This window comes from Lutra lutra, chromosome 12 (assembly GCF_902655055.1).
Source record: "Lutra lutra chromosome 12, mLutLut1.2, whole genome shotgun sequence".
Taxonomy (NCBI): domain Eukaryota; kingdom Metazoa; phylum Chordata; class Mammalia; order Carnivora; family Mustelidae; genus Lutra; species Lutra lutra.
This window is the reverse complement of record NC_062289.1, coordinates 78,246,589-78,271,550: the sequence shown is the minus strand read 5'-3', so window position 1 is coordinate 78,271,550 and position 24,962 is coordinate 78,246,589. Positions and strand designations below refer to the sequence as shown.

Sequence of the window (24,962 nt, the reverse complement as noted above, 5' to 3'; positions counted from 1 at the left end):
GGCGCGGGGAGCCGGGCGTAGCGGGGCGCAGGAGCGCGGGGACCTGCACTGCCGCGCCGACGGCCCCGCGAGCGGGATGGGGCGCCGCGCTGCCCCCGGGCCCGGCCCGTCGCCCCCCCGGCCCCAGCTCCCGCCGCTGCCGTTGCTGCTGCTCGCGCTGGCGGCCCGCGGGACCTGGGGCGCGCCCGCGCCCCGCGCGGAGGACCTCAGCTTCGGAGTGGTGAGTGCGCGGCTGGCGTACGGGGGGGGTCCCGCGGTTAGGGAAGACCCCGCCCGTGCCCCTCGGCGCCTGCCGGAGCTCGGGGAGCCCTGGACCCATTTCCTAGGCGGAAAACTGAGGCCGGGGCGCAGGCTGAGCGGCTGACGCGCGCGCACCCGGGGCTGGGAAAGGGGCGCCACGTGCCTTCCCGGCTCCTTGCGCTCGCCGGGCGCCGCAGCCGCCGGAGGCAGCGGAGGTTGAGGCTCCTGGCCCGAGCCTTTGTGCGCGGCTTGGAGCGGCCTCGAGGGGAACCCCAGGCGAATGGGACAGCCGTCGCAGCCGCCGGAGGCAGTGCGCCCCGCGTGCGTTCCCAGTGGGAGTGGCGGGGGGGAGGGGCGCGCACCCACCACCCAGGAAAGGTCGGGGCTGCGGAGTGTGGGCGCCCCGGAAAGCCGGGGGCTCTCGAGTTTGCTCGGTGTAGGGTGTTGGGGAGCAAGAGAAGCGGCCCCCTGCCCCCGCTGGGCATGAATCTTGGCCCTGTTCCCTGTCCCCTTCCGCCTCCAGGGCGGCCAGCCTTGCTCGGCCGCCCCCTTGGCCCTGTCTGAGCTTGATGGGGTCCCCCTTCCATTCCCAGGCTCTGATGCGGCCCCACCGCCGTCCCCAGCGCCCCCTCCCGTAACACCGGCTGTCTCCCTGCCTTGGGAACCGTCCTGGGGGCGGCGGCAGTGGCCTCTTCCCGCACCCCACCCCCAGTCAGACTCCTCTGGACCCGGAGGATTGAGCTCAGACTTTATGGGTCGCAGTCCCCAGGTTCGAGAGGCCAGGGAGGGCGCGAGAGGCCACTGGATCCGAACGATTTCTTCTGGGGCTCCCGTCCCTGCTGCTGCCCTTGCTCTGGTGAGACGCGGGGATGCCACCGGGGCCACGGCCTCCCCACCCCCGCACACGGCCCGCAGCGGTGTCCTGAGGGGTGCAGGACGGACCCCTCTCCCAGCGCCGTGGGAGCTTGCAGGCTGCAGACGGGGTTCAGGCAGGCGGGGGCATTTGGATGGGGGCTGTTGGGAGTCATCCGCAGCTCCGTAGACTTGGCAGGACTTGGCCACAGGTTCTGGCTGAGAAACAGGCTGGGGCCACCCCCGCCCAGCTGGCCAAGTGCTCCAAGCCATCTGGGAGGGCACAGCCACGGTCCCTGCAGACGGCATCCAGATGCCTGAGGGACCCCATACTGGGCTTCCTCCCAGCCAAACTGCCCTGAAGTTGGGGTGCCTCAGTTCACGCTCTCTGGGCTCCTTTGTAGCTGGGGGCTTCCAGGACCTGCTCCTGGAGCGCATGATCAGGGGGGCAGTGGGTCTCAGGGTCCTCTCTCCCGCCCAGAAAGGCCCTGTTCCGGAGGCTAAGAAGGACCCAACTCCATCCCCGGTCAGTCAGGGGATGCGGCCAAGTTCATTTCTCAGATCCCCCGCAGTTCTCAAGTTTTTCTCTGCCTGCCCAGAGACAGCGGGTGGGCACACTCCTCCCAGCCCTGCCTGGGCACCTCCTCGTCTCCCTCCCTGGGCTCCCCAGAGCTTCCAGGGGGGTGGGGGGCAGGCAGTCCTGGGCCAAACTCTGGGGGGGTGCATTGAGGGGTGGGGGGATAGGGCCCCTCAGCCTGGAGCCCCAGAGACAGCAGGGCCCTGGCATCTGGCCCTGTGGGGAAACAGCAGAGGGAAACAGCGGAGGCCCTCCACCCAGGGAAGGCAGGACTGTCCCTCCTGGTGTGGCCTTGCCTGCCCACCTCCTGCCCACGTTTGTGGGTGGAGGGCGGCCTCTGGCGGCCTTCTGGGGAATGACAGCTCAGAGCCCAAGACCGGGAGGTGCAGGAAGTCTCGGAGGCAGGATTTATGGGGAGGAGGGGGCTCCTTTCCGTCCCCTCCGTAGACCAGCCCCCCACCCCCTGCCCCGGGCTCACTGACTCTGCACATTCAGATCTGGGGCTGCCAGGGAGGAGAAGGGCCCCTTTGTCAGTGTGACCAGCTTCTGCCCGAGGTGAGCCCAGCGGGTCTGGAGCCCTGGCTGGTGTCCGGGAGAGGCCGGCCTGCCCAGCAAACCCCCGGCTTTAGTGGGAGGACAAAGACCCGGATTGAGTACTGCTGCGCCCAGCCGGGGCCTTCGGGCGCAGGACAGAGGAGTGCGCTGTGCTCCCCAGGGCTGTCCACTTGGAGTCCTGCTGGGTCTCAGCTTTTCGCTGTTTAATTTCTGGGTAGGTCGTAGCGTAGCACAATATTTGGGCCACACAGAAGGGCGCGCGGGAGAAATCCCATCTTCCCTGCCCTCCCTCTCTTCCTGAGAATCCTTCTGGAGGTGGACTGGGCACTCAAAAGGACGTGGGGACCTGGGCCCCTAATCTTTGTGGGTGACGGGCCGCTGCCCGCTGCTCCACGCTGGCTGTATTCCCTTGGAAGCCCGTTCGGTGCTGGGATGTCTGGGGCTGCCCATGCTCGGGGCTCAGCCCCGCTCGCTTCATCCGGACGTTCACATCCTGCAGCCAGCCCTGGGCACAGACATGCAGGCCACTGCTACTCTGCCAAGCCAGCAGCAGTGCTGGGAGCACTTGGCACCTGCAACCTGCCGATGAGGGGGACCCGGTCCTGGGGGGGGGGGGGGGGGGGGGGGCGCGGGGGGGGGGGCAGTGTGAAAGGGGACGCCCTGCGTGTTGGCAGTCCCCTGGAGTTTTTCTCAGCTTTCTGCTTGTAGCCACAAAGTTCCCAGGGCCCCGAACCACGCGGCATCTTGGCAGAGCTTGTGGTCACTGACTTCCGGGGCAGGTGGCCGGTGTGTGGCTGAGAATGGCCAGGAAGGGGCAAGACCCTCCCATGGCCCAGGAGGCCCCAGGAGGCCCCACGGGGATGGGCGGGATGAAGCTGGACAGTGGCGACGCTGGTCGCCAGCCAGGACCTCAGAGCGAGTGTGAGCCCCGTGTCCCCCTCCTGGCCCAGGGGCTGATTGCAGCAGGGGTGACAGTCACCCTCACCAGTGGCCTCTGGGTCCCTACTCCTCAGTTTCAGCACCCAGGGGTGCCTGTGGGCCCTGCGCCCTCTGGACTGAGGTCACAGACCTGGCTTGGGACCGGGACTGTCCCTCGCACACCTCAGCGACAGACCCCTGGGCCTGGGCCAGACTGCACTCACCCCCAGGGCAGAGAGCTAGCCTGCTTTTGTCCTGAGCCTTGGAGAGGGAAAGCTCCTGCCAGCACCTCTGTGGGAGGTTGAATTTAAATGTGAAGGACCGGGTTGCCTGGGTGGCTCAGTGGGTTGGGGCCTCTGCCTTCGGCTCGGGTCATGATCCCAGGATCCTGGGATTGAGCCCCACATCGGGCTCTCTGCTCAGTGGGAAGCCTGCCTCCTCCTCTCTCTCTCTCTGCCTGCTTGTGATCTTTGTCTGTCAAATAAATAAATAAAATCTTTAAAAAAATAAAAATAAAAATAAATGTGAAGGACCTAAGACCCCCACCCCAGCCCTCCCAAGCACCGCCCCCCCCAGGCATGCTGTCTGCAGGGAGTCCTTGCCCCCCAGCACCTACTGTCTTTGGGGCTTCAGGCCAGTCCGAAAGAAGTCTTTGTGGGGCTTTTGTCCTTCAAGCCAATATCCTATGGGCACGGCTTTGCCCTGGGGGTGTGGACCAGCTGGCCTGGTGTTTCCTCTCATGCCGGCCCTTGACACAGGGGGGTCCGGACCCAGCCCAGGGGCCCCAGGCTTCTGTCTGTGAGCCGGAGCTGCCGGGATGTTCTGGTGAGGCCTCTGCAGTCCTCTCCACGGCGCTGGCAGGGAGTAAGTGGCCTGCGTGTTGGGGATGGGGGTCGTGGAGCAAAAGCTGCACAGGATTTGGGGCTTGGCAGGGGGTTTGACACAGTGTCTTCCAGGAGTGTGTGCTTCTTGCCTGTCGTGGTGGTCTGAGTTTCTAGTGAGATGCTCTGGGTGTAGGGTCTGTGCTTTGCTCATGTAGAATGAGGCATCTGCTCCCCATAAACTGAGAGCAGTGTCCCCCGAGCACTGTCCAGCTCTCAGGAGGGGCAGAACAGAGTGGTCTGGCAGGACTCACAGCCCGACTTCCCCACTCGCACAGACTCAGGTCCCACTGCTTCCTGGTGGCCAGCTTCTGTAATCCGCCTCCCTCCTATAATCCACAGAATTCCTTTCTCTGTGGAACTTCCCAGGTTGCTTCCTGCCTCAGGGCCTTTGCATCTGCCATGCCCACCTCCCTGAACTTTTTTAGGGTTTGTCACCTGACCAGCTTCTCTTCTTCCAGGTCTCAGCCTGCTGTCAGGCTGCCAGACACATCTTCCCTGACCGCCATTTAATTAGTGCCTGCACCCTGCCACGTCCCCTCCTAGCACAGAGGTTATGGGAATAGGCTCTGAGGCCAGACCCCCCACCGCCGGCTCCAGTCCCAGCCCTGCCCCATGCTGCTAGGTGACTGTGGGTACATGTCCTAATCTCTCTAGACTCTGTGTCCCCATCTGTAAAATGGGGATAATGGTGCCCACCTCAGCAGATTCATTTAGCAAGTCCTTACTTAGTGTCTGCTGTGCGCCAGGCATGGACTGGACATTGCAGGCGATGCGCTCCAGCCTCACGGAGCTCTGCCCTGAGGGGTGTCACGAGCACAGAGCGGTTAACGAACGGAGGAGGTCTCAGTGACTGCTGGCTGTTGGGATCACTTCTGCTAAAGATGGTCACGCACGACACAGTCACAGTCCAGTGTCACTGTTGCTATGTTTGCTTGCTCCCCATTATTGTGTCCTAGGACACTGTATGGGCCTGGAGCCCTGTCTGCAGGGTGGGCTCTCCAAGGCCCTCGCTGTCCCCAGGGTGCCCGGCCCAGCCAGCGCCCAGCCTGGGAGAGACAGGTGGCTGGACGGGGAATGGGGGGCTGTCCAGGGGGGTACCTAGGAGCATCCCCACGGGGAAGACACTGGGATTGACACTGGGGCTTGGGTCCCCAGCAGCCTCCCGCCATCAGCTCCCAGAGGAGGACAAGCACCAGGGTTCCCGTCCTGAGGACCTCTCGGGTCATTCCCCTTCAGGATCTCTAATGGCCCCCCTGCCAAAACAAGCCAGACAGGGACAGCGCCAGACCACCGCTCGGGGCTCCGCTGCTGGCTGGACATGTGACGGGGGTGGGGGGCACGCATCTCGGGGGCTGAGTGGAGGTGGTGGGCACGCTGCCCCCCCAATGGGTGCCAAGTGGAGGTGCTCCGGGCGGGCAGTGAGCTGGCACCGTGTGGGTTCCAGCCGGGCTCTGCTCTGCATCCTCTGAGTGTTGGGGGCCTGAGGGTGCTCCGAAGCCACTGCCTGGCAGCCCCACGGCTCCTGAGCCACACTGCCGTGGGGTGGGGGGGTTGGCGTCTGCACACAGCACGGCCCCACAGCAGCCTCTGAACCTGGGCTCCGTCATCTGAGCAGAGCTGCGAACGCTAAGGACACCTGCTCTCTGTGCCCCGCCCCCCAGAGGCTGGGGGTCCAGCTGGAGATGGGCCGTGCAGGGGAAGGGCCCACGGGTCAGCCATCCACAGCCATGGTCCCTGGCACACCTACAGGCACCCAGGCCCGGCTCCAGGGGATCATGGTCACCACAGGCTTTATAAAGGCCCCCACCTGCGATTTGTATGTGGGGACGACAGCGGCCACATGGTGGGACAGTGGGGAGGACCACATGAGACCTTGCACACAGTAAGCACTTCATGTTTGTGGGCTTGGTGAGTCACAGGACAGCGCAGCCCAGTGCCATCCCTCTCCGGCAGCTCCTGGGCTGCTTTCCCTTTACCCACCTGCTGGGGCTGCCCTGGGGCCAGGGCGGCGCTTCCCTGAGACTCTGAAGAGTGGGGAGGGCAGTTAGACCTGTTGGGGATGTAGCTGGACGCCCGGGTATTAAATGTGATGAGCACACAGGGAAAGATTAAAGCCCAGAGGCCTCGGGCCGCGTGGGCGAACCGGGAAAGGCCGGCCTGATGTACTGCCCGGTGTCCTGCCAGGGCCTGGCACCAGGCACCATGACCCCAGCCTCAGTTTCCCCATCTGGGTAATGGCTCAGATCAGGGGTCCCTAGGAGGAGGCAGAGCTCCTCTCCTCGGCTGTTGGGGATCCTCCCGGCTGGGGCAGCAGCTGCGGGGTGGGGGCACCCCTGCTTCTCTCCTCCCCTCCTCTTTCCCTCCCGTCCCCACGGCCTTCTGGAAGGTTCACCTCCGCTGCTGCAGCCTGGTTGCCCTGGAGACGCGGTCGCCGTGGCGACGGCGCAGGGAGGGCGGGGTGGGCGCAGAGGGAGGGGCGCCTGGGCGTGCACCCCGCGGGCTCCGTAGCGACTGCGGGGTTCCGGGACCCCCGGGGGTGGGGTGGGGACGGGATCCTGCGGCGGGTGCCCACGAAGAGGAGGCAGGAGCAGCGTCTGGCCCCTGCGGCGACCCCCGCCACTCCCACCCGAGAACCGGTGCAGCGCTGGCCCGGCGTCCGCGTCCGCGTCCCGGATTAAAGGCCCCGCCGCTCGCACCCATTAGTCTCCCCGGCCTCAAAATGTAGCGCTGCCTGGGGAGAAAAAGGAAGCCGGGCCATTTGGGAATTTGCCAGTCTCCTCCCCAGATGGAGGTGAGCTGGCAGGTGGAGGAAGCCGGGTCTTAGCCGCCCCCTCTCCCTGAGGACCCCTTATTGCCTCTGCCAGGGCCACTGAGCCTCCCCGCCAAATAGGGCTTTTGGATTCCAGACACTTGAGCCTCCACCGACGACTGGCCTGGGCAGGTACCCCACAGGCTGGCAGGCCCAGTACCATCCCCCTGGCCACCCGAGGGCCAACAGCCAACAGCGTCCCCCCACACCCACCAGGGGCTTATCCTGCTGTCAGATTCCTCCTTAGGATCTCCCCTGGCCAGCTGGTGGGTGCTCCCACCCTCCCACCCTGCACTGTCCAGGAATGGACCCAGAAGCCTCCCCACAGGACTGCCGGGGCCTCTGGGGGCCCCAGGGAGGAGACAGCTGGGGCTTCAGACGGGACTGCTCTGTGATGCTGATGCCGTCAGGAGGACCCACACTGGGGGGAGGTGGGAAGTGTGATTGAGGACACAGACCCCCCAGCCCTTGCCTGCGGGTGGGGGCTCCCTGGCCAGCCCCTCAGGTTTGGCCCCATCTCAGGGTCCTGCACTACGGGGATGCCACAGGCTGCAGTGTTCCCAGGGCCAGGGCAAGTGGGGGTGGCCAATGATCTTGGGGGCTGCCATCCCTGTCCGGGGCCGTGCCTGCACTCAGCTGCCCCTTCTTCTGCAAGTTAACCCGGGCTGGCCACTCGGACCGGCGGCTAAAACCTGCTTTTCGGTGTTGACAAATGTTTCAAAACTGCCTGAAGTGCTCTTGGCTTCTCTAAGCCTGAAAATGGGAGTATCCTGCCAGAATTCCCTGGAGACCACAGGAATGGGGTGCCAGGACTCCTTCCTGAGCCCCATAGAACCCTGTGGGGGGGGACGTGGAGCCTCTCAGTGCAGAGACCCAGTTCTTACCTTGACCCACAGGCCAGCCAGCCAGGGCAGGGCGGTGGGGGGGCAGTCCTTCTCTCTCACGTCTCAGCCCCAGCCTGTCAGAAGCAGCTAGCCTGGGCAGGGGAAGGCACCCGCTGGGATGGACCCTTCCCCAGTGAGGAGGGTGGGGGCTGGCACCCTTGCTTGGCATCCAGTACAGCAGGAGACTCCTGAGGGCTTCCTGGAGGAGGCAGCCTTGTGGTGTTGAGCAGCAGGGCTTTGAAGTGTGTGTGTGTGTGTGTGTGTGTGTGTGTGTGTGTGTGCTGACATTCAGAAAGAAAACTGCAAAATCACAAGTTTTAAATATTTGTGAAATTTTTCCCAAAAACATGTGTAGCCTCAAATATACATGTTTTGTGTTGAGTATCTCTAATGCCTAGCCGGGTGCTTGTCACGGGACACATCCCGTCTTGGAACCTGAGATAGACATGCTTTCATGTGTTCCAAGTGATGCGAAGGGGATCCTCCCAAAGGAAGAGGGGTGTTCAGGGACAGCAAAGATTTTTTTTTTTTAATTTTATTTATTTATTTGACAGACAGAGATCACAAGTAGGCAGAAAGACAGGCGGAGACAGTGGAAGGGAAGGAAGCAGGCTCCCGGCCAAGCAGAGAGCCTGATGCGGGGCTCGATCCCAGGACCCTGGGATCATGACCTGAGCCCAAGGCAGAGGCTTTAACCCACTGAGCCACCCAGGCGCCCCGGGACAGCAAAGATTTAACCCTGAGGAGGGTTAGATCTTTGGGCGGGGTGGGGAGGTGGGCTTGTCTCAGCCGATGCCCACCTCATCTGAGCATAGGGCATCACTCCTCGGGCCCCTCTAATCAGGAGCGTCTCCTGATTTCTGTCCATCAAGGACCAAGTCACTGTCACCACTACCCAGTCATGTCGGACAGCTTCCGAGGGCCCCAGGTCCGCACAGCCTCTAAGGGGTCTTCTGTCAGGACTGGCGGTTCTGGGCCAATAAGGGTTTGAGGGGTTAAAGGAACAGAGAAACCCAGGAAAGACTGTGTTTCCTGAAAAGAGAGGAATCTGGCTGGTTCTCTGCAGGTGTATGCAAATTGTATGCAAATCATGGAGGTGGCTCCTCCTGGTCCACTGAAGCTCCTGAGAATTCTAGGAGTGTGGACTCCCTCCCACTGAGCACCTGCTGGGCCCCCTGTGGGGGCAGAGCCTCTGGGCAGGGGTCCTACTGGCAGGGGCCGCAGACTCAGAAGCTTCTGGGGACCCTGCAGGTAGCATATGTGAGCCACAAAAAAACAAAGAGGCGTGCAGGTTGCTTCCTTTCTTGGAGCCAGACCTGGGGGGGGGGGCTCAGGGAATTCCTGCAACCTCACCCCCCACCCACCTACGGGTCCTCACCCACTGGGGAGCCCACGGCTGTCCACCTGGCCTGAGGCTTTCATGTTACCTAGGCAAGGAAATGGGTGTGACACCATTTGGGGGTTGAAGCTGAGGCTCCCCCAATGAATGGTGTCAGCGCCGCCCTTTGTCCCCATCCCCCCACAGGGGTGAAGGTGCTGGGGCTTGGGGAGGGGACTCTATTTGTGTCCATGGGGAAGGGTCACCTGCCATTCCTGCTTCCTGTTTGGCTCAGGGGACCCCAGTGCCAGGGCGCTTTTTGGCAGAGCTGTCCCCTGGCAACACCATGTATGCGGCTTAGAGCACCTGCACCAGATGCCACTGTGAGCACTTTCTGTGTTCTAACTCATGGTACCCTCGCAAGGAGACCACCCAGAGGGGTTGAGGGACTTGTCCCAGGTGCCCAAGAAACTGGTGGCCCAGTGGGATTTGCCCCCAGACAGCCTGGCTTCAGAGTCGGGCGGCTCATGACCAGATTCTTAAAGCCGAAGTCTGAGCCTACTATCCTCCTCAGTGTAGATTTCAGACCTAAGGTCCTAGATTGTTGCCTCCCAAGGTGGCTCCGGGCCTAAATTTGGCACTTGCCACATGTAATAACCTTTTTATAATTTCACTTTCTCAAGTGTGCCCTGGGTATGTCCTGGCTCAGGAGAAGTGAGGTGGGATGGGCTGCCATGGACAGTCGTACAGGTGGTGCACTGCATAAGCTCACCCCTTCTAAGGGGCATCAAGTTTATTAAGATGTTTCTCCAGCATCTGCCCATAAAGTAACTTAAAGAGGGGGCACGAGGTGCCCTGTGGGCTAATGGGGGGCCGGGACCGGTGGTGATCAGGGCCGGAAGAGGCCTGCCCCTCACCTCAAGGGCAGGCAGCTCTTCTTGTGGGGCTGAGCCCGCCCCCTCCACGCCTCACTCTGCTCTCTGCTCTCAGGAGTGGCTGAGCAGTTTCGGCTACCTGCCCCCTGCAGACCCCACAACAGGGCAGCTGCAGACACAGGAGGAGCTGACCAAGGCCATTGTGGCCATGCAGCAGTTCGGAGGTCTGGAGGCCACCGGCATCCTGGGTCAGTCCCCCAGTGGTGGTGGGAGATGGGGTTTCCCCTGACTGCCCCCCCCGCCCCACCCTGGCTGCCCCTTGGGTCCCTTGACCCTCTCCAGCCTGCTTGTGGGGAGTGGGGTTAGGGCTGGGCACGCTGTCCCTGGGGACATGGGATCCCCAGCATGTTCACCACCCCCAGATGTGGGTGCAGTGTGGGGAGAGTGTGAGCCAGCTGTGCCCAGACCCATCTGCATGCCGTCCAGCAGGGTCTCACACTCTTGAGCCCATGGGGGCCTAGGGGGCCAGCTGTCGGGGCGGGATTTGCCCAACCACAGTCCCAGTTGATTCTTGTCCCGTGCAAGTGGCAGATCTGTGCAGCCAAAACTTGCAGCTTTCCATGGGAAACCAGAAATCTGGGGTGTCTATGTGAGCGCACCAGCGTTTACATGTTGGCAACAAACCCCTGGCTTGGAGAGCCCCTTCCATGGGCGGAGGGAGCGCCTCTGTGCCCAGGCCTCAGAGGAGGCGTGAATGTCCGTGTCAAAGCAGAGCTGGCAAGGTGCGTGTGCTCTGGACCGCCGGGATCATCGGCCTGTGGGATGCAGGTCGGGGCCGTGCTGCCTCCCACGGCCAGGGCCCTGCGGTGACCCCTCCGATGGGTCCAGGCACTGCCGTGGTTAGTAAATGCTTTGCGTGGCCCCTGTCCTGGTCGTGGACATTCCCCCGACGGTGAGGCCTGGCACACTGGAGCCCCGGGTAGGGAATGGGGAAGAGGGCTTGAGCCTGGTGCCAGCTCCAGGGGACCTGACCCCCAGCTGCCCCCGCAGACGAGGCTACCCTGGCGCTGATGAAGACCCCGCGGTGTTCCCTCCCCGACCTCCCGGCCGCAGCCCCAGCGCGAAGGAGGCGCCAGGTTCCAGCTCCAACCACGTGGAACAGACGGAGTTTGTCCTGGAGGTGGGTGGGCTGCGCCTGCCGGACCCTCTGGGGCCCAGTGTCAGGGGCTGCCGAAGCAAGCGCCCGCAAGCCAGGCTTCGTGGATGGGGAGTGTGTCCTCAGTTCCGGAGGCTGGAAGCCGGAGGTCCGGGGGTCGCAGGGCTGGCTCCTTCCAAGGCTCCATGGTGAGCCGGTGGGGGAACCACCCCCAGCCTCTCTGCTGGGTGCTGCTGGCCGCGTCCGACCCACCGAGGCCTTCTCCCCGGTCCCTGCATCCCCCACCATGTCCTCTGACTCACCCCATGCAGGAGGCCTCGTCTCACTCTTAACTCCATCCGCAAAAGCCTGTTTCCCAACAAGGCCTGGATGGGCAGCCCTGGGGAAGGATGTGGGAGCCCCCATCGGCCCAGGGTGGGGACAGGGCCTGCACCTGGTGGACAGACCTCGGTCCCTGACCCCACCCCCCAGGGTCCGCACATTCCCACGGGACTCGCCCCTGGGCCGCGACACAGTGCGGGCGCTCATGCACTATGCCCTCAAAGTCTGGAGCGACATCACGCCCCTCAACTTCCACGAGGTGGCCGGCAGCGCAGCAGACATCCAGATCGACTTCTCCACGGCCGACCACAACGACGCCTACCCCTTCGACGGCCCTGGCGGCACAGTGGCCCACGCCTTCTTCCCCGGAGACCACCACGCCGCGGGGGACGCCCACTTCGACGATGACGAACCCTGGGCCTTCCGCTCCTCAGGTGTGTCAGGCTGAGGCTGAGTCCCGGGGAACCCCCCGGTTAGAGGCCCAGGGGAGGAAGAGCCCCCGCGGCCCAGAGCAGCGTGTGTCTGTCCGGCGCAGGGAGGCTGGCCTCCCCCCGCCGTCCGGATGTCTGGCTGATGTTGGGCTCACAGGAGCGGCTCGAGGTGTCTCCCCCCTGATGGGCTGAGCGGGCTGGTCCTTACCCTGGTCCCAGCTTCCAAGAGGTGGCAGAAGCTTGCAAGCCTCTGTGGGCCTTCAGGCGCTCGTCCCCTCGCTCCCTGAGCCCCACCAGGCCCAAGGTGGGCAAAGGGGCGGAGCCATGTGGCCCAGGGCACGGATATGCGCCCAGAGATGGGGGCCACTGTGGGGTCCACACTCCGGCCTGGGGGGAGCCGGTCCCAGCCTGAGGAACCCGCAAGGACCCCTTAGCGCCCGTGGGCCCTTTGCATGGCGGGAACTCAGGCCCAAGAAGCCCTTGTAGACCCCTGGAGGGCCTCGGCAGGAAACCAGGACAGCGAACCCCTCACATCACACCCCTCCCCATGGGTGCCCCCAAGCCTCTGGTCGAGCTTGTCCCATCCTTGTGGCCCGGCCCAGCTGGCCGTCCCTCCGCTGACCCACTGCTCCCCGTGTTCCCAGATACCCACGAGATGGACCTGTTTGCGGTGGCTGTCCACGAGTTTGGCCATGCCATCGGGCTGAGCCACGTGGCGGCCACAAGCTCCATCATGCAGCCCTACTACCAGGGCCCGGTGGGCGACCCTCTGCACTACCGGCTCCCCTACGAGGACAGGGTGCGGGTCTGGCAACTGTACGGTGAGTCCTCTCCCAGAGTCAGCCACAAGAGTCCCCAGAGATGGGGACAGAAAGGCAGGGGACCCCCAGCGCACAGAACGCCCTAGGAGGAGGGCTTTTTCCGTCTTGTCCGTCTGCGCGAGCTCAGCGTCTAAGGGTGCACCTTAGCTGCACCCCCCGTGCGCGTGGGATGAGGAAACAGCCTGTCGCCGGGCTCCCTGGATGCGGCGCCTGCAGTCCTGCTAACAGAGCTCGCCCCGGAGCCTCTGAGCCCTGGGCGAGATCCCGGGCCGGCCCCCAGACTGCTGTCGGCGGCGACCACGGCGGGCAGGGACGGCGCCCCAGGCCTAAGCAGACCACACATGGGCCTGGCGGTGCCCCGTCTTCACACCTATGAGGGAGCACCAGCCATCCCCACTTAGAGATGGGAGGCTGGGTGGCCTGTGGCAGCCGACAGAGCCTGCCTTGGGGACCTGCTCTGCTGCGGATGATGCGTCAGGAACTGGCACAGGAGGAGGCCCCAACCTACCAGCCTGGGCCAGAGACGGTTGTCCCATCCCCGTGTGCGCTTTGGTCTCCCCAGTGTGCCCCACCCCCGCACCGTGGCAGCCCCTCCCCCACTGCCGCGAGATCCACAGTGCCCTCCGCCCTCCGTAGCCTCTGGGCTTCTTCTACGAGAGTAAAATGTGCCCCATTAACCACTCAGGGCATACAGGTCAGTGGCCTTTACCACGTTCACAGTGTTGCCCATTTGCCACTTCTGCCTGGTTCCAGAATATTCCTCATCTCCCCGTTCCCCCCTGCCCCACCCGGCAGCACCGACCTCCTTTCTGTGTGTGTGCACGGCCATGGACTTCTCACACAAATGGAAGGCACCTGCGTGGCCTGCTTCTCTCCCTGAGCGCCCTGTTCCTGATGCTGCCCGCCGCCCGCCCACGTCCCACGCCACCGCTTCCTCCCTCGGTGGCCAAGCGTTCTCTGTCCACTCGAGCTGGTGGACACGCGGGGCGTTTCCCCTGTTTTGGCTGCTGTGCTCGTTCATAGACGAGTTTCGGTTGGAACCCCTGTGTTTGGTTCTTTGGGTTCTCTCCCCACAAAGGGGTCAGGGGGACAACCTCATTCTGCACCCACGAAGGGGCCTTGGGGGGATAGAGGTCAAGGAGCGTTCCTGGGGACCCGTATGTCTCCTACTCGTGCCACGATGCTCTGGGCCCTGCGCACGTGTGGGGCCTGCCTCCCAGTGGCCGCAGTTCCGTATGGGGGTCCTGGGGAGCAGGGAGGGTTTTCAGGGAGCCGGACTCACAGGTTTAATGCGTCCTCCTGTCCCCACAGGCGTGCGGGAGTCTGTGTCCCCCACGGCGCAGCCAGACGCCGTGGAGCCCGAGGAGCCTCCGCTCCTGCCAGAGCCCCCCGACAATTGGTCCAACTCCCCGTAAGCCGTGGGCCCCTGGTCTGCACACCATGGCCGGCACCACCCCTGACTGTGACTCAGACCCTCCTGGCTCTTCTGAGAAAGCCACAGCTCTGGGGGCCACATCCCTTTCCTTAAACCCCAGACAGCAGAGGGGCACCTGTTCACCCCGACCCTGGGCAACAGAGGTGGTGAACCTCTCACCTTTATCCCAGATATGCTCCCCGTTATGCTTCCCGATGCCCCGCTCCCGCACTCTGGACCCTAGAAAAGGGGTGCAGGCTGTGGGTTTCTGGTTATTAAGTGTAGTTGACACACAAAACTCCCTTTAATTCCCTTTTCTGTCTTGACACACACCATCGTCCCGCATCTCCGAGCCTGCAGGCAGTGATGTGGGGGCTCTTTCCGGGGTTTTGTAAAGCCCAGCTCCTCAGAGCGGCTCAGGAGGGCAGTTCCTCCCACCCGCCTGGGTCTGTGCCCCCAGCCCCCTCTCCCCCTCCCACCCCCCTCTGCCCTCGCCGCAGTACCCCGTTTCCCCTACCCATACCCCTTCTCTCTTTCCAGCCCTTATCCACCTCCCTCTTCCCTAGCCACCCCCCTACTCTTGTCCCAGCCCTCCCCTCTCTCTGCCCCACCCCCTCCCCTCTCCCCTACTCTGCCCCAGCCCCCACCTCTCTCTCCTTCACACCCTCCCCCTTCCCTCTCCCCTTCTCTGCCCCCAGCCCCAGCATCCCCTTCTCCCCCACCCAGGCACCCCTCCCGTTGCCCCTCCCCCAAGCCCCTTCCCCAGGCCTCCTGGCTTTCTCTGCCCCCAGGCCCAGGAAGGACGTGCCCCACCGCTGCAGTACGGACTTCGATGCTGTGGCCCAGATCCGCGGGGAGGCCTTTTTCTTTAAAGGTAACCACCACCAGGTCAGGCGCCCAGTGAGTGGCTGACCGATGGAAGGATGGCCCCCTCTGGTGCAGATGTGGGGGTGGGGGTCTGCAGCCCCACACCCTCCCTGTCCCCCCAGGAAAGTACTTCTGGCGACTGACGCGGGATGGGCACCTGGTGTCACTGCGGCCCGCGCAGATGCACCGGTTCTGGCGGGGTCTGCCGCCGCGCCTGGACAGCGTGGACGCCGTGTACGAGCGCACCAGCGACCACAAGATCGTCTTCTTCAAAGGTGGGCGGACCCCCACCCGGCGCTCTGCCCGAGGGGCAGCTGGGGCCTGGGCCATGCCCCGGGAGCCCTGGGCCATGCCCCGGGAGCCCTGCGGTTTGCTCGGGGCAGGGACAGCTCACTCACGGGCACAAGGCCTGAGTGTATTTACTGAGCACCTACTGTGTCCTCACACCCTGGTGGCCATGGCCGCTGCTGGGTGTGCAACACAGGCAGGGATCCCCCCTCATTCCCGCAGGAGACGATTGGCACCTGCACGTGATGAGGGAGTTAGGGTCAGGGAGAGTTGAGGGAACAGCATTCAGGTAGAGGGAATGGCCAGAGCAAAGGCAAGAACCATCCTGCTGGGCACCCAGATTCCCAAGGAGGGGGTGAGGCCAGAGTGGGGTGCGGGAGCCCAGAGTGCAGGTCTGCGCCCATGGGGAGGGAGCTGGGTTTGTTCTCTGCACCGTGGGAGACCCGCCCAGGTCCCACATCTTCCACAGCTCCCCGTGGTTGTGGATGACAATGATGGGTCCGCTGCCAGCTGGGTGTTGTACCCCCCACGCCCCACTCCCTGGGCAGGGTTCCCTGGGCTGAACTGGGGAGGCACTGCCTGCTCTTGGGGCGCGGGCTGGATGCCGGGCCTGCAGCAGGAGTCCCACAGGTGTGCAGGCACCTCGGGCAGGGCGCCTCGCCGTCACACATGCACTGCCCTGTGCACTGTGTTCTGGGGTGAGCCAGCCCACTTCCCCGGGCTGAAGCCACGCTCCTGCCCTGACCCAGGCTGCACAGCCCAGCTTTGTGCAGGCTCCAGAGGCTGACCCCTCCCCACCAGAGGGGACCCCTAGAGCCACATACCGTGGGCCCCCTGATGGCAGAATCACTGCCTCCTGGTCCTGCCCCCCAAGGCCACGGCAGGGAGGTGGGACCTGCAGGGTATGGTCTCCTAGACTGGGGTTATTTCTCAACATTTGAACATCGGGAGACCCCTGCGGCACCAGCATCCAGCTCTCGGACGGTGTGGCCGCCTGGGGCCTGCGCTGAATGCAGGCCAGCGGGGCAGATGGAGCTGGTCAGCCTCGCGCCCCCCGCTCTTCCCGTGTCCACGTCCCACCGAGCGGGGAGAGGAGCCACGGAGGCCTGAGTCCCCAGGCCCGGTGCTGGCAGGACTGGTTCCTTCTGAGGCTGCGTGGGAGACTGTCCCCCACCACCTGGCCCTGCCTGTGTTCCCCCCGGGCTCTGTCCCTCTGTGTGTCTCACTGCGTCCTCTCTGTCGCGTGCGTCCTCTCTGACAAGGACACCTGTCAGCGGATGTGAGGACCCCTTGACTCCGGCGTGACTTCACTCCTAACTAATTTCATCTGCAAAGACCCCGTTCCTCCGTGAGTCTGATGCTGAGGTCCAAGTGGGCGTGCGTTTGGGGGAGCACTGTCAACCCGCCACAGCAGCTCTTCGCGCCTGAACGGGGGACCTGTCTCTTTGAGGAGGTAGCAGATACTCTGCACGTTTCTCGCGCTCCTGCCTGTCACCTGCCAACGCCTGGTTGGGGCCGGGCAGCTGTCAGCTGTGAGCTGTCGGGGTGGCCGGTCCATCCCCACCGGCTCCCGGGGTCCTGTCCCCGTGCGTGGGTGAGTCGGCAGCCTGGCTCTGGGGGGCTCCCTGTCGATGGCCCCTGTTATCTCAACCTTCAGGAAGAGCAAAGCCAGACAAATGGGACACGCCGCCTGCAGTGCGGTGGGCGCTACCTGTTGGCCTCCCTGGATGGGGCCCCGCCTCTCAGAGAGAGCGTGTGGCGCGCATGGCGCACGTGGGGGGCCCGCGGGGCGCGCCTGCTGCCTCCTTCCTCCGCGCAGACAGCAGCCGCTGCGCGCTCGGCTGTCCCCCGGGGCTGTCCCCCGGCTCACGGCACCCGCGGGAGCTGGGAGGTGGCTCCACGGCGCCGCGCGGTGATCTCGGACTTCCGGGAATGTTGCAGAAACAGCCCGTGAGGCCGCGTGCCCGTCATCCAGCTTCGCCCCCGTGTTCACATTTTACTCTGTTTGCTTCCTTTCTTTCTGCGGACGGTTCTGGGCCTGTGTTTTCCTGAATCGGCGGAGGGAGCGGCCAACACCGGGACCCTTTACCCAGCGTCTGCTTGCCCCGGGCGCGTCCGCCGCGTCCAGACCTGTGCCCCCCGGGCAGGTCACCCTGCAGTTTCTCCTGAGCGACTTCTGCTCTCGCACGTTTTTTTCCACAGGAGCCACGAGGACGGATGTGTCCTAGGCCGCCCCGCCCGCAGCGGGGGCTGTCCGGCGGCGTCCACTGCGCCCACCCGGGCAAGTGCACCCGCCAGGCTCAGCCCTCCCTTGCCCCGTGTCTCCTGCCCTTTGCGTTGTGGGCACAGCTGCCCTCCGCCCCCCTCAGCTGTAGGGGGGCCGTGTGGGGGGGGTCTGCATCAGGTGCCCCCTCCCCACTCAGGCAGTCCAGTTGTCTCCTGTCTCTGGCTAAGGATTTTTTTTAATTATGCTTTTAATTGTGGTAAAAAAAAAAAAAAAAGCACCTAAAACTTTATCATCTTAACCATGTCCACGTGCCCCTTCCCACGGTGTGCAGCCACCACCGTCCACCTCCAGGACACTTCTGTCTTCCCAGGAAACACCGAACCCCCCTCCCCGGCGTCCATCCTTTTCAAGGTGATCTATCGTGTGGTCGGCCCACCTGGTGTGTGTCCACCGCCCACCCGTGGACACCTGGGGTGCTGCCCCTCTTGGCACCTGTGAGTGATGCTGCTGGGAACGCAGGTGCGCACGGACCCCTCTGAGACCTGCCTCGGACTCTTCCCGTATCTACCGGGAAGCGGGATTGCCAGAGGCTCTGTGTGGAATATTTTGAGGACCATCCAGACCGTTTTCCCAGCGGAGTTACATTCCAGCAGGGTGCCCGTTTCTCCACATCCTCACCAACACTCTGTCTTTTCAAGTTTTCTGCTCGAGGCCATTCTCATGGGTGTGAGATGGTATATCCCCTGCTGGTTTTGATTTGCGTTTCTCTAATTAGTTACCTCAGGCATCGACCCATGTTGCCTTTTGACCATTTCAGCATCTTCCTTGGGGAAATGTCTATTCTAATCCTTTGTCTGGCAAAAGGTTTTTACTTGTTCTCTTCCCCGCCCTCCCCCTGCTCCCCACTCCTCTCCTGCGTATTAAAGAGCCGCTCATCGCCAGGCCAGAGGGGAGAACTTGACTGGCAGAACAACGTAGTGATATTTCCTGAGCACAGTCAAGGATGTGCCCCCCCAAATACCCTAAACCGTTTCTTTTTTTTTTTTAAAGATTTTATTTATTTATTTGACAGACAGAGATCACAAGTAGGGAGAGAGGGAGAGAGGGGGAAGCAGGCTCCCCGCCGAGCAGAGAGCCCGATGCGGGGCTCGATCCCAGGACCCTGAGATCATGACCTGAGCTGAAGGCAGAGGCTTAACCCACTGAGCCACCCAGGTGCCCCTAAACCGTTTCTTTTTAATTTGACATATGGAATGCAAGTACTTGGTGATTTCTAAACGTCTCGCTTCTGTGCACGCTGACAGAGGTGCACCGCGTGTCCGTGTCAGGCCCTGACCAGTGGCCTTCCTGTCTCTGCCCGCGAAGATGACAACGCCCCGCCGGGTCAGAGCCCCCCTGCCTCCGGGGGTCGGGCCATCTGTCCCCTGTCTGTGGAGGGGGTGCCTCATCAGCACCCGGGTCCTCAGGCTGCCGGCAGGTGGGCCAACCCCGTGCCGGGCGCAGAGCAGGTGCTCAGTAAATACACGAGAGGCCCCCGGGGCATGGTGGGGCCGGCGATGGCACGGGGCTGGCGACAGGGAGAGGGATGGCTGGAGCCTGCGCCCCGTGGGGTGGGCCGAACTCTGGCCCACGGCGCTCTCTCTCACCCCCAGGAGACAAATACTGGGTATTTAAGGACAATAACGTAGAGGAAGGATACCCACGGCCCGTCTCAGACTTCGGCCTCCCGCCGGGCGGCGTCGACGCTGCCTTCGCCTGGGCCCACAATGACAAGACTTATTTCTTTAAGGACGAGCTGTACTGGCGCTTCGATGAGCACATGCGGCGCATGGACCCCGGCCACCCCGCCCGGAGCCCCCCGTGGAGGGGCATCCCCCGCACACTCGACGATGCCATGCGCTGGTCTGACGGTGAGCCCCACGCAGCCTCTGTCTCCCTGCTGGCGGAACGGGGATCAGGGCGGGCTCGTTGGAAGCCGGCTCGTGCACCTGTGTGCCCCAGGGCCTTTGCACCTGCCCCATACCCTGCAGACACAGCCCTGTCACCTGCTTCAGGCCCGTGTGGTACAGCCCCGCCTGGCAGAGGGGAGAACACATCCCCACACAGGCTGCTGATGGGGCCAGATGCTTCCTTTCTGCTTTCAACGCTCTGTCCCCAACACCTAGAGCGGCCTGGCACATAGTAGGCCCTCAATAAACATCCCGTAAGAGAGCGAGCGTTCCTCTCGTCTATCCCCCTGCCTCCTGGCGGGTGCCCCAGGCTCTCCCTGGGAGGCCCCAGCTGCCTGCAGACAGCCACCAGGGCTGAGACAAACCACCGTGGAAGACGCCGCTCCCCCATTTCCCCGCTGGCCTGCGCTCTGCTCCCTCGGCCTCACCCCTGCGTGCCACGGGGCCACAGCTCACAGTCTCTTCTCCCCCAGGTGCTGCTTACTTCTTCCGCGGCAAGGAATACTGGAAGGTGCTGGATGGTGAGCTGGAGGCAGCCCCCGGGTACCCGCAGTCCACGGCGCGGGACTGGCTGGTCTGCAGAGACCCGCAAGCGGACCCGGAGGCGGCGGGTGGAGAGGCCAGGGCCCATGCCCAGCCAGGACAGCACGGCCAGAGCCGCGCCGAGGACGCCTTCGAAGTCTGCTCCTGCACCTCGGCCGCCTCTCCTCCCGCAGGGGCCTCGGGCCCGCTGCTGGCCGCCTCGCTGCTGCTGCCCCCGAGCGCCCTGTGGACGGTGGCCTGGGCCCTGGCGCTCTGACCGCCGCCGGCCTGTGAGAGGGCAGAGGGGACGCGGCTGGGGTCTCTCCGAACATGGGCAATGCCCCCACCCCTCCAGTGCCCGGACCGAGTTCCTGCAGCGCCACACGTGGCCTTGGGGCCCCAGCCTGGTGGAGAAGGACACACTGCCGACTCGAGCAGAGGCCACCGGGTCGCACCCCCCAAGCCCTGCGGCGAAGAGGCCAGCAGAGGGCGCTGTCCCTCAGGTGCTCGGCCGGCGCGAGGGCGCTGACTGCCCGCTGCAGAGCTGGGGAGACTCCGCAAGGCCAGGCCAGCCAGGCTAGGGGGGGCCGGGAGCCTGCCGCTGCACCACCAGGACGCAGTGATGAGCCCGGGGATGCGGGGCGGGGACGGGCATTGGGTGGGCCTAGGGACCTCAGCCTGCGTGGAGCCAAGCTGCAGCCGTCGCCAGCACCAACCAGCCCGGTCTGGCGCCCCGACTGTGGCCGCTGGTGCTTCCGCCCACCCCTGGGGGGCTCTTGTCCACCCCCGACTCCTGCTCCTGTGGGCCCGCAGCTGCCTCCAACCCACACATGAGCCCCCAGGATGGGGCTGAGGCCGGCCGCTTCTTGACACATTTCAGACAAACACGACCTCTCCCTGCTTCCTCCTGGCTCAGCCTCGGCTCCCTGATGCCCGGCAGGTGGGAGCTGCAGGGTGAATGTCCTCGGTGCCGGAGGGGCCGTGCAGACTTGGCCCCAGACCCTTCTGCCCTTGGGAGGGGCCGGGGCTTCCAGGAAGAGGCCTGTGTCATGCCCATTTCCTCGCTGGGGCTCACTGACCCCTTCCTGTCCAGCACCTCCCGATCCCCATCCCTCGGTCCTCACACCCATTTCCCAGGCAGGGGAGTTGAGCCTCAGTCCCGGGACAGGAGCCTCCTTCCCGCAGGCGGGTCTCAGAACCAGGGCTTGGGCGTGTGTGCCCCGGGCTCGCTGACAAGGCCCCTCCCTGTGCGCTTGCTGCTCTGAGGGGACGTGCAGAACGAGACAGTGCCTGTTCTTGGGGAGGCAATGGGACACCAGCGGCCAAAACCAGGGAGCCACCCAGCAGGACGTGCAGGGAGACGGCTGGGCAGCTAGTCTGGGGACCGCCCTCTCACCTGGAGAGGCAGTGAGAGGTGCACCCCACAGTCAGGAGAGATGGCGTGTGACGGGTGTGGCTGGCCTACCCCCAGCCAATCCTCCCTTCCTAGCCCAGGCCCGCCCCCCACCTCTTCCCCAGGTGTTGGGCCTTGCCCCTTCCCCAGCGAGGGGTGATGACCCCTCTGATTCCAGAGGCGCCCACAGGCCTGAGGGTGGGTGCACAAAGGGCCTGCCAGACCCCGTTAGAGTGAGCACCCCAGGCACTGGCATGACCGGGACCTGGTAGAATGCAGATTCTCAGCCCTGCCCCCCGCGATCAGAGCACAGTGGGTGCACCGGCCATGTGTGTTAACCCCCAGCTCTGTGTGACACTCTGCTCTCCTGGGCTTCCGGAAAGCCTGAGCAGGATGGGCAGAAGCAAAGGGAGGAACTGGTTACGTGGTCAGATGGAAGAGGCTGGCCAGGGAAGGAAGGTGCAGATGTCTAGGGTGTAGGGGGACCCAGAGGGCAGGGCCAGCCCATGGGGGTTCCCTCCCTGCAAAGGTGGGGGCTCGTCCAGTCCCGCCCCCCGCTTGCAGCCACTGACTGCAGGGAGGGGCAGAAACGTTCATACTTCCCTGCCTGCCGCCCCACACCCCACCCCTACTTGACACCCAGACAGCAGAGGCAGGTCCACAGCCCACCCTGGACGCGGAGGCGTGGCTGCCCCTGCCCAGTGGGGGGGGGCGCTCCAGCGGAGTCCCACTTTACTCCTACAGCTTTGTGGGGGCCCACCTTGGGCCCTTGTGCAGTTGAGGCAACAGCCCAGAGAGGGTCCCCAAGTCCCCAGGGTGCGCAGCCAGCACGGAGCAGGGTTCTTAATGCAGGCTGTGCTCCTAGCCCTGGGTTGAAGACAACTGCTCTTAAAACTTCTCCGCCCCTTCCGTACTGCGTGAAGAAGTAAACAGCAGAAATGTCCCAGAATGATGCTGCCCACACAGTCTTTCAATTTTAGGTGAGTCACCATTTAGGCACCCAGACATTTTGTGTGGAATTAAGAATTTTTCAGCCAGTCTTTACCCCAGCTGTGCTGGTTCTGTGAGGGGAAGCCGTGGCTTCCCAGGGGACCAGCAGCCCTGTGACAGGCCCGAGACCCCTCTGAGAAAGGCCAGAGGGCGGGCACCACAGCGGCGCGGACAAAGACCCCTCTCGTCCCACACGCCAGGCCCAGGTGCTGGCCAGCCTCCGTGTGTGTGGGTGGCAAGTTTATAAAACACACCTGCACAGGTGACTTCAGGGTCCAGAACACAGCGGTTCTGGCCGCACAACCCCCCACCCCCGGCAGGTGGGGAAATGGAGGCACAGGCACAGCTTGGCTCGGGCGTGCGGCAAGTGCCACAGACAGGCCCAAATAGCCAACACCGCTCTAGAGGCGGGAATCGGGCGGCGACAGGTGCTGGTGGCTTCTGTCCCGCGCATCCTGGCTCACAAACAGCATATTCTCGCTGTGTCTGCGGGGAAAGAGCAGGTCCTGAGCTCTGCACGGGGACACTGGTCCACGGGGGGTCCACCTCTGGGACCTCATCTAATCTCACCACCCTGGGGATCCTGCCTCCAAATGCCATTCCTCTGGGGGCGGGGTGCCCACCGGAAGACTCCGGGGGGGACACAGACATTCTGTGGACACACGTGGGAGCGTGGGCCACAAGGCCAGACTCCGACCTCAGCCACGCTGTGCCCTCTCCTGCCACCTCCCTGGGAGCAGGCTGTGGGGCTTGGGGGGGCTCCTCACCCGAAAGAAGAATACAATGGTACTGTCCTGGTCCTGTTCTGCACTTTACAAATACACACTCATCTGGATCCTCTTCATGTCGTGCAGGGAGGGCATGTGGTTGCGTCTCCCTCGGAGAGGGGCTGTGAGCTGCCGCGGCTGGGCTCAGGGCTCGGGGCCTGGGAGTGACACCCAGGGGACCATGCTCGGAGCTAATCCCCGAAGCTCTATGTCTGGTGGGTGAATGTGGGGGTGGCCATCAGATGTGCTTGGGCAGTCCTCCCCACCTTGGGGACCGGACCAGCAGCCCCAGCCCGCCATGTGCCTGCAGCTGGGAATCGGGCCCTTGCCGGCTCTGCTGTCCCTCCCTGAGCCTATAAAGGGCGACAGGAACCTGGTGCATCTGCGGGGATGAGAGGAAGGCACGGCACTGGCGCCCACTGCCCTCTCTCCACGGGCATCTGCCAGATGCCGTGACCGGTCACCAAATCTTGGGGCTTATAGTAGCAACAGGACTCCTGTCCTGTGTCTGGACGTCTCTGGGCTCGGCAGGACGTTCCGCCATGGCAGCTGTCCAGACTTGCAGTGGCTGAGCCCAGGGGCCTCATATGGCGGCAGGTGGGGGGGACCGCATCACTGCTGTGACCTTGTCTCCGAGGTCAGGTGGGCTCGCTCCTGCCGAGGTCTTGGGCTGCCCTGAGCCACAGGATGGGGACAGATCCCACCTCTACAGGTGACTGAGTGTCCGTCCACATTCCACAAAAAGCACAGGAGACTCGAGGTCTTGTGGTGGGCAGCTTGGAAAATCCGGCAGCTCCCACTGCATAAGGGAGACCCCAGGGCCCCGAGCTGCCGTGAACGTGGACTTCCAAACACGTTTTTGCTGAGAGCCCAGTTTCAGGTGTCTGGGGTGAGGACGCAGGAGGAGCCAGAGGGGACTTGTCACGGGGTGACCCCCGTACCCCCCCCCAGGCTGGGGCAGAGGAGCCCCACCCCTCAACCTCCGGGACGCGTCTGTCACTCAAAAGCATGAACCCATCTCAGGCCTCTGCCTTTGCTTCTGCAGCTCCCTGAGCTCTCCCTGGTCCTATAGAGGCCCCTGCAGGCCTGTCTTGGTCCGGGAACAGGGTGGGGGGCTCCCACCAGACGGGTCCTGGAGGATGAGGACCCGTGACCCTGTCCCAGGTGTGGACTTGGTGGGGAGGCCCGGCTGAGCCCAGGGTCTCGGGGTGTGAGAGCCGCGTGCGGGGGGGCGGCCTCGGCTGTGGAAGCCGCAGTTGTGGAAGCCACGTCTCCGCACAGTGATCGGGAGCATGTGCCCAAGCTAGCCTCTGCCCGTGTGGATGGGAAGGGTGCTTCTGGGGTTCGGAGCTGGGAAAGCAGGGCGCCTCCTCAGGCAGACGTTTGACTGACCTCATGTGGCCCTACAGCAACGGGCAGGTGAGACGGTGCAGGGGCAGCCCAGGACCCTCTTCCCCAGAGTCCCCAGGCCGAGGAGCAGCCCCAGCAAGGAAGCAGGACCCACGGGCACTCTCAGCACACCCCCAAGCAGGAGAGCTGATCTCCAGGTTCCCTAGCCACAGCTGCAGCCCGTGGGTGACTCATGGCCTCCACCTCTGGGCATGACAAAGGACCAGGAGAGAGTAGGACAGACCTCCATCCATGCATCCCACCCCACACTGGAGACGTGTGGCGGCCCAGGCTCCCTCAGCTTTCCTGTCCTACCTGCCCAGGGCAGAGCCAAGGTCCTGTGGCCTCACGCAGAGCTGGCTGCACGCCTTGGGCACACACACCTTCCCACGTCCATCCACTGTACAGGCGCTCACGGAGCACCCACTCCATTCCAGGTGCTGTTCCAGGCAGTCCCCGTGGGCAGCTCCTCCTCCATTTGGACCTGGCCTGCTACCAGGTGGGGGCTCTTTGGA

General features: G+C 64.1%; 1 protein-coding gene across 1 annotated transcript; it reads left to right on the top strand.

The window, feature by feature from the left end:
* Positions 1–20,818, top strand: MMP17 (matrix metallopeptidase 17). The gene is made up of 10 exons (XM_047698383.1): positions 1–220; positions 10,028–10,160; positions 10,963–11,092; positions 11,540–11,823; positions 12,465–12,641; positions 13,953–14,052; positions 14,847–14,929; positions 15,045–15,197; positions 19,090–19,347; positions 19,860–20,818. The coding sequence occupies exons 1-10, from the start codon at positions 77–79 to the stop codon at positions 20,183–20,185; spliced, it is 1,788 nt and encodes a 595-aa protein (XP_047554339.1). The 5' UTR covers positions 1–76; the 3' UTR covers positions 20,186–20,818.
* Positions 20,819–24,962: the final 4,144 nt, after the last annotated feature.

Bases quoted from the DNA above. Each gene is read 5' to 3' on its own strand.
- MMP17 (XM_047698383.1), top strand. From the start codon at position 77: ATGGGGCGCCGCGCTGCCCCCGGGCCCGGCCCGTCGCCCCCCCGGCCC. The intron at 11,093-11,539 runs GTGGGTGGGCTG...CCCACCCCCCAG, and splicing joins AGACGGAGTTTGTCCTGGAG to GGTCCGCACATTCCCACGGG. The intron at 14,930-15,044 runs GTAACCACCACC...CTGTCCCCCCAG, and splicing joins GGAGGCCTTTTTCTTTAAAG to GAAAGTACTTCTGGCGACTG.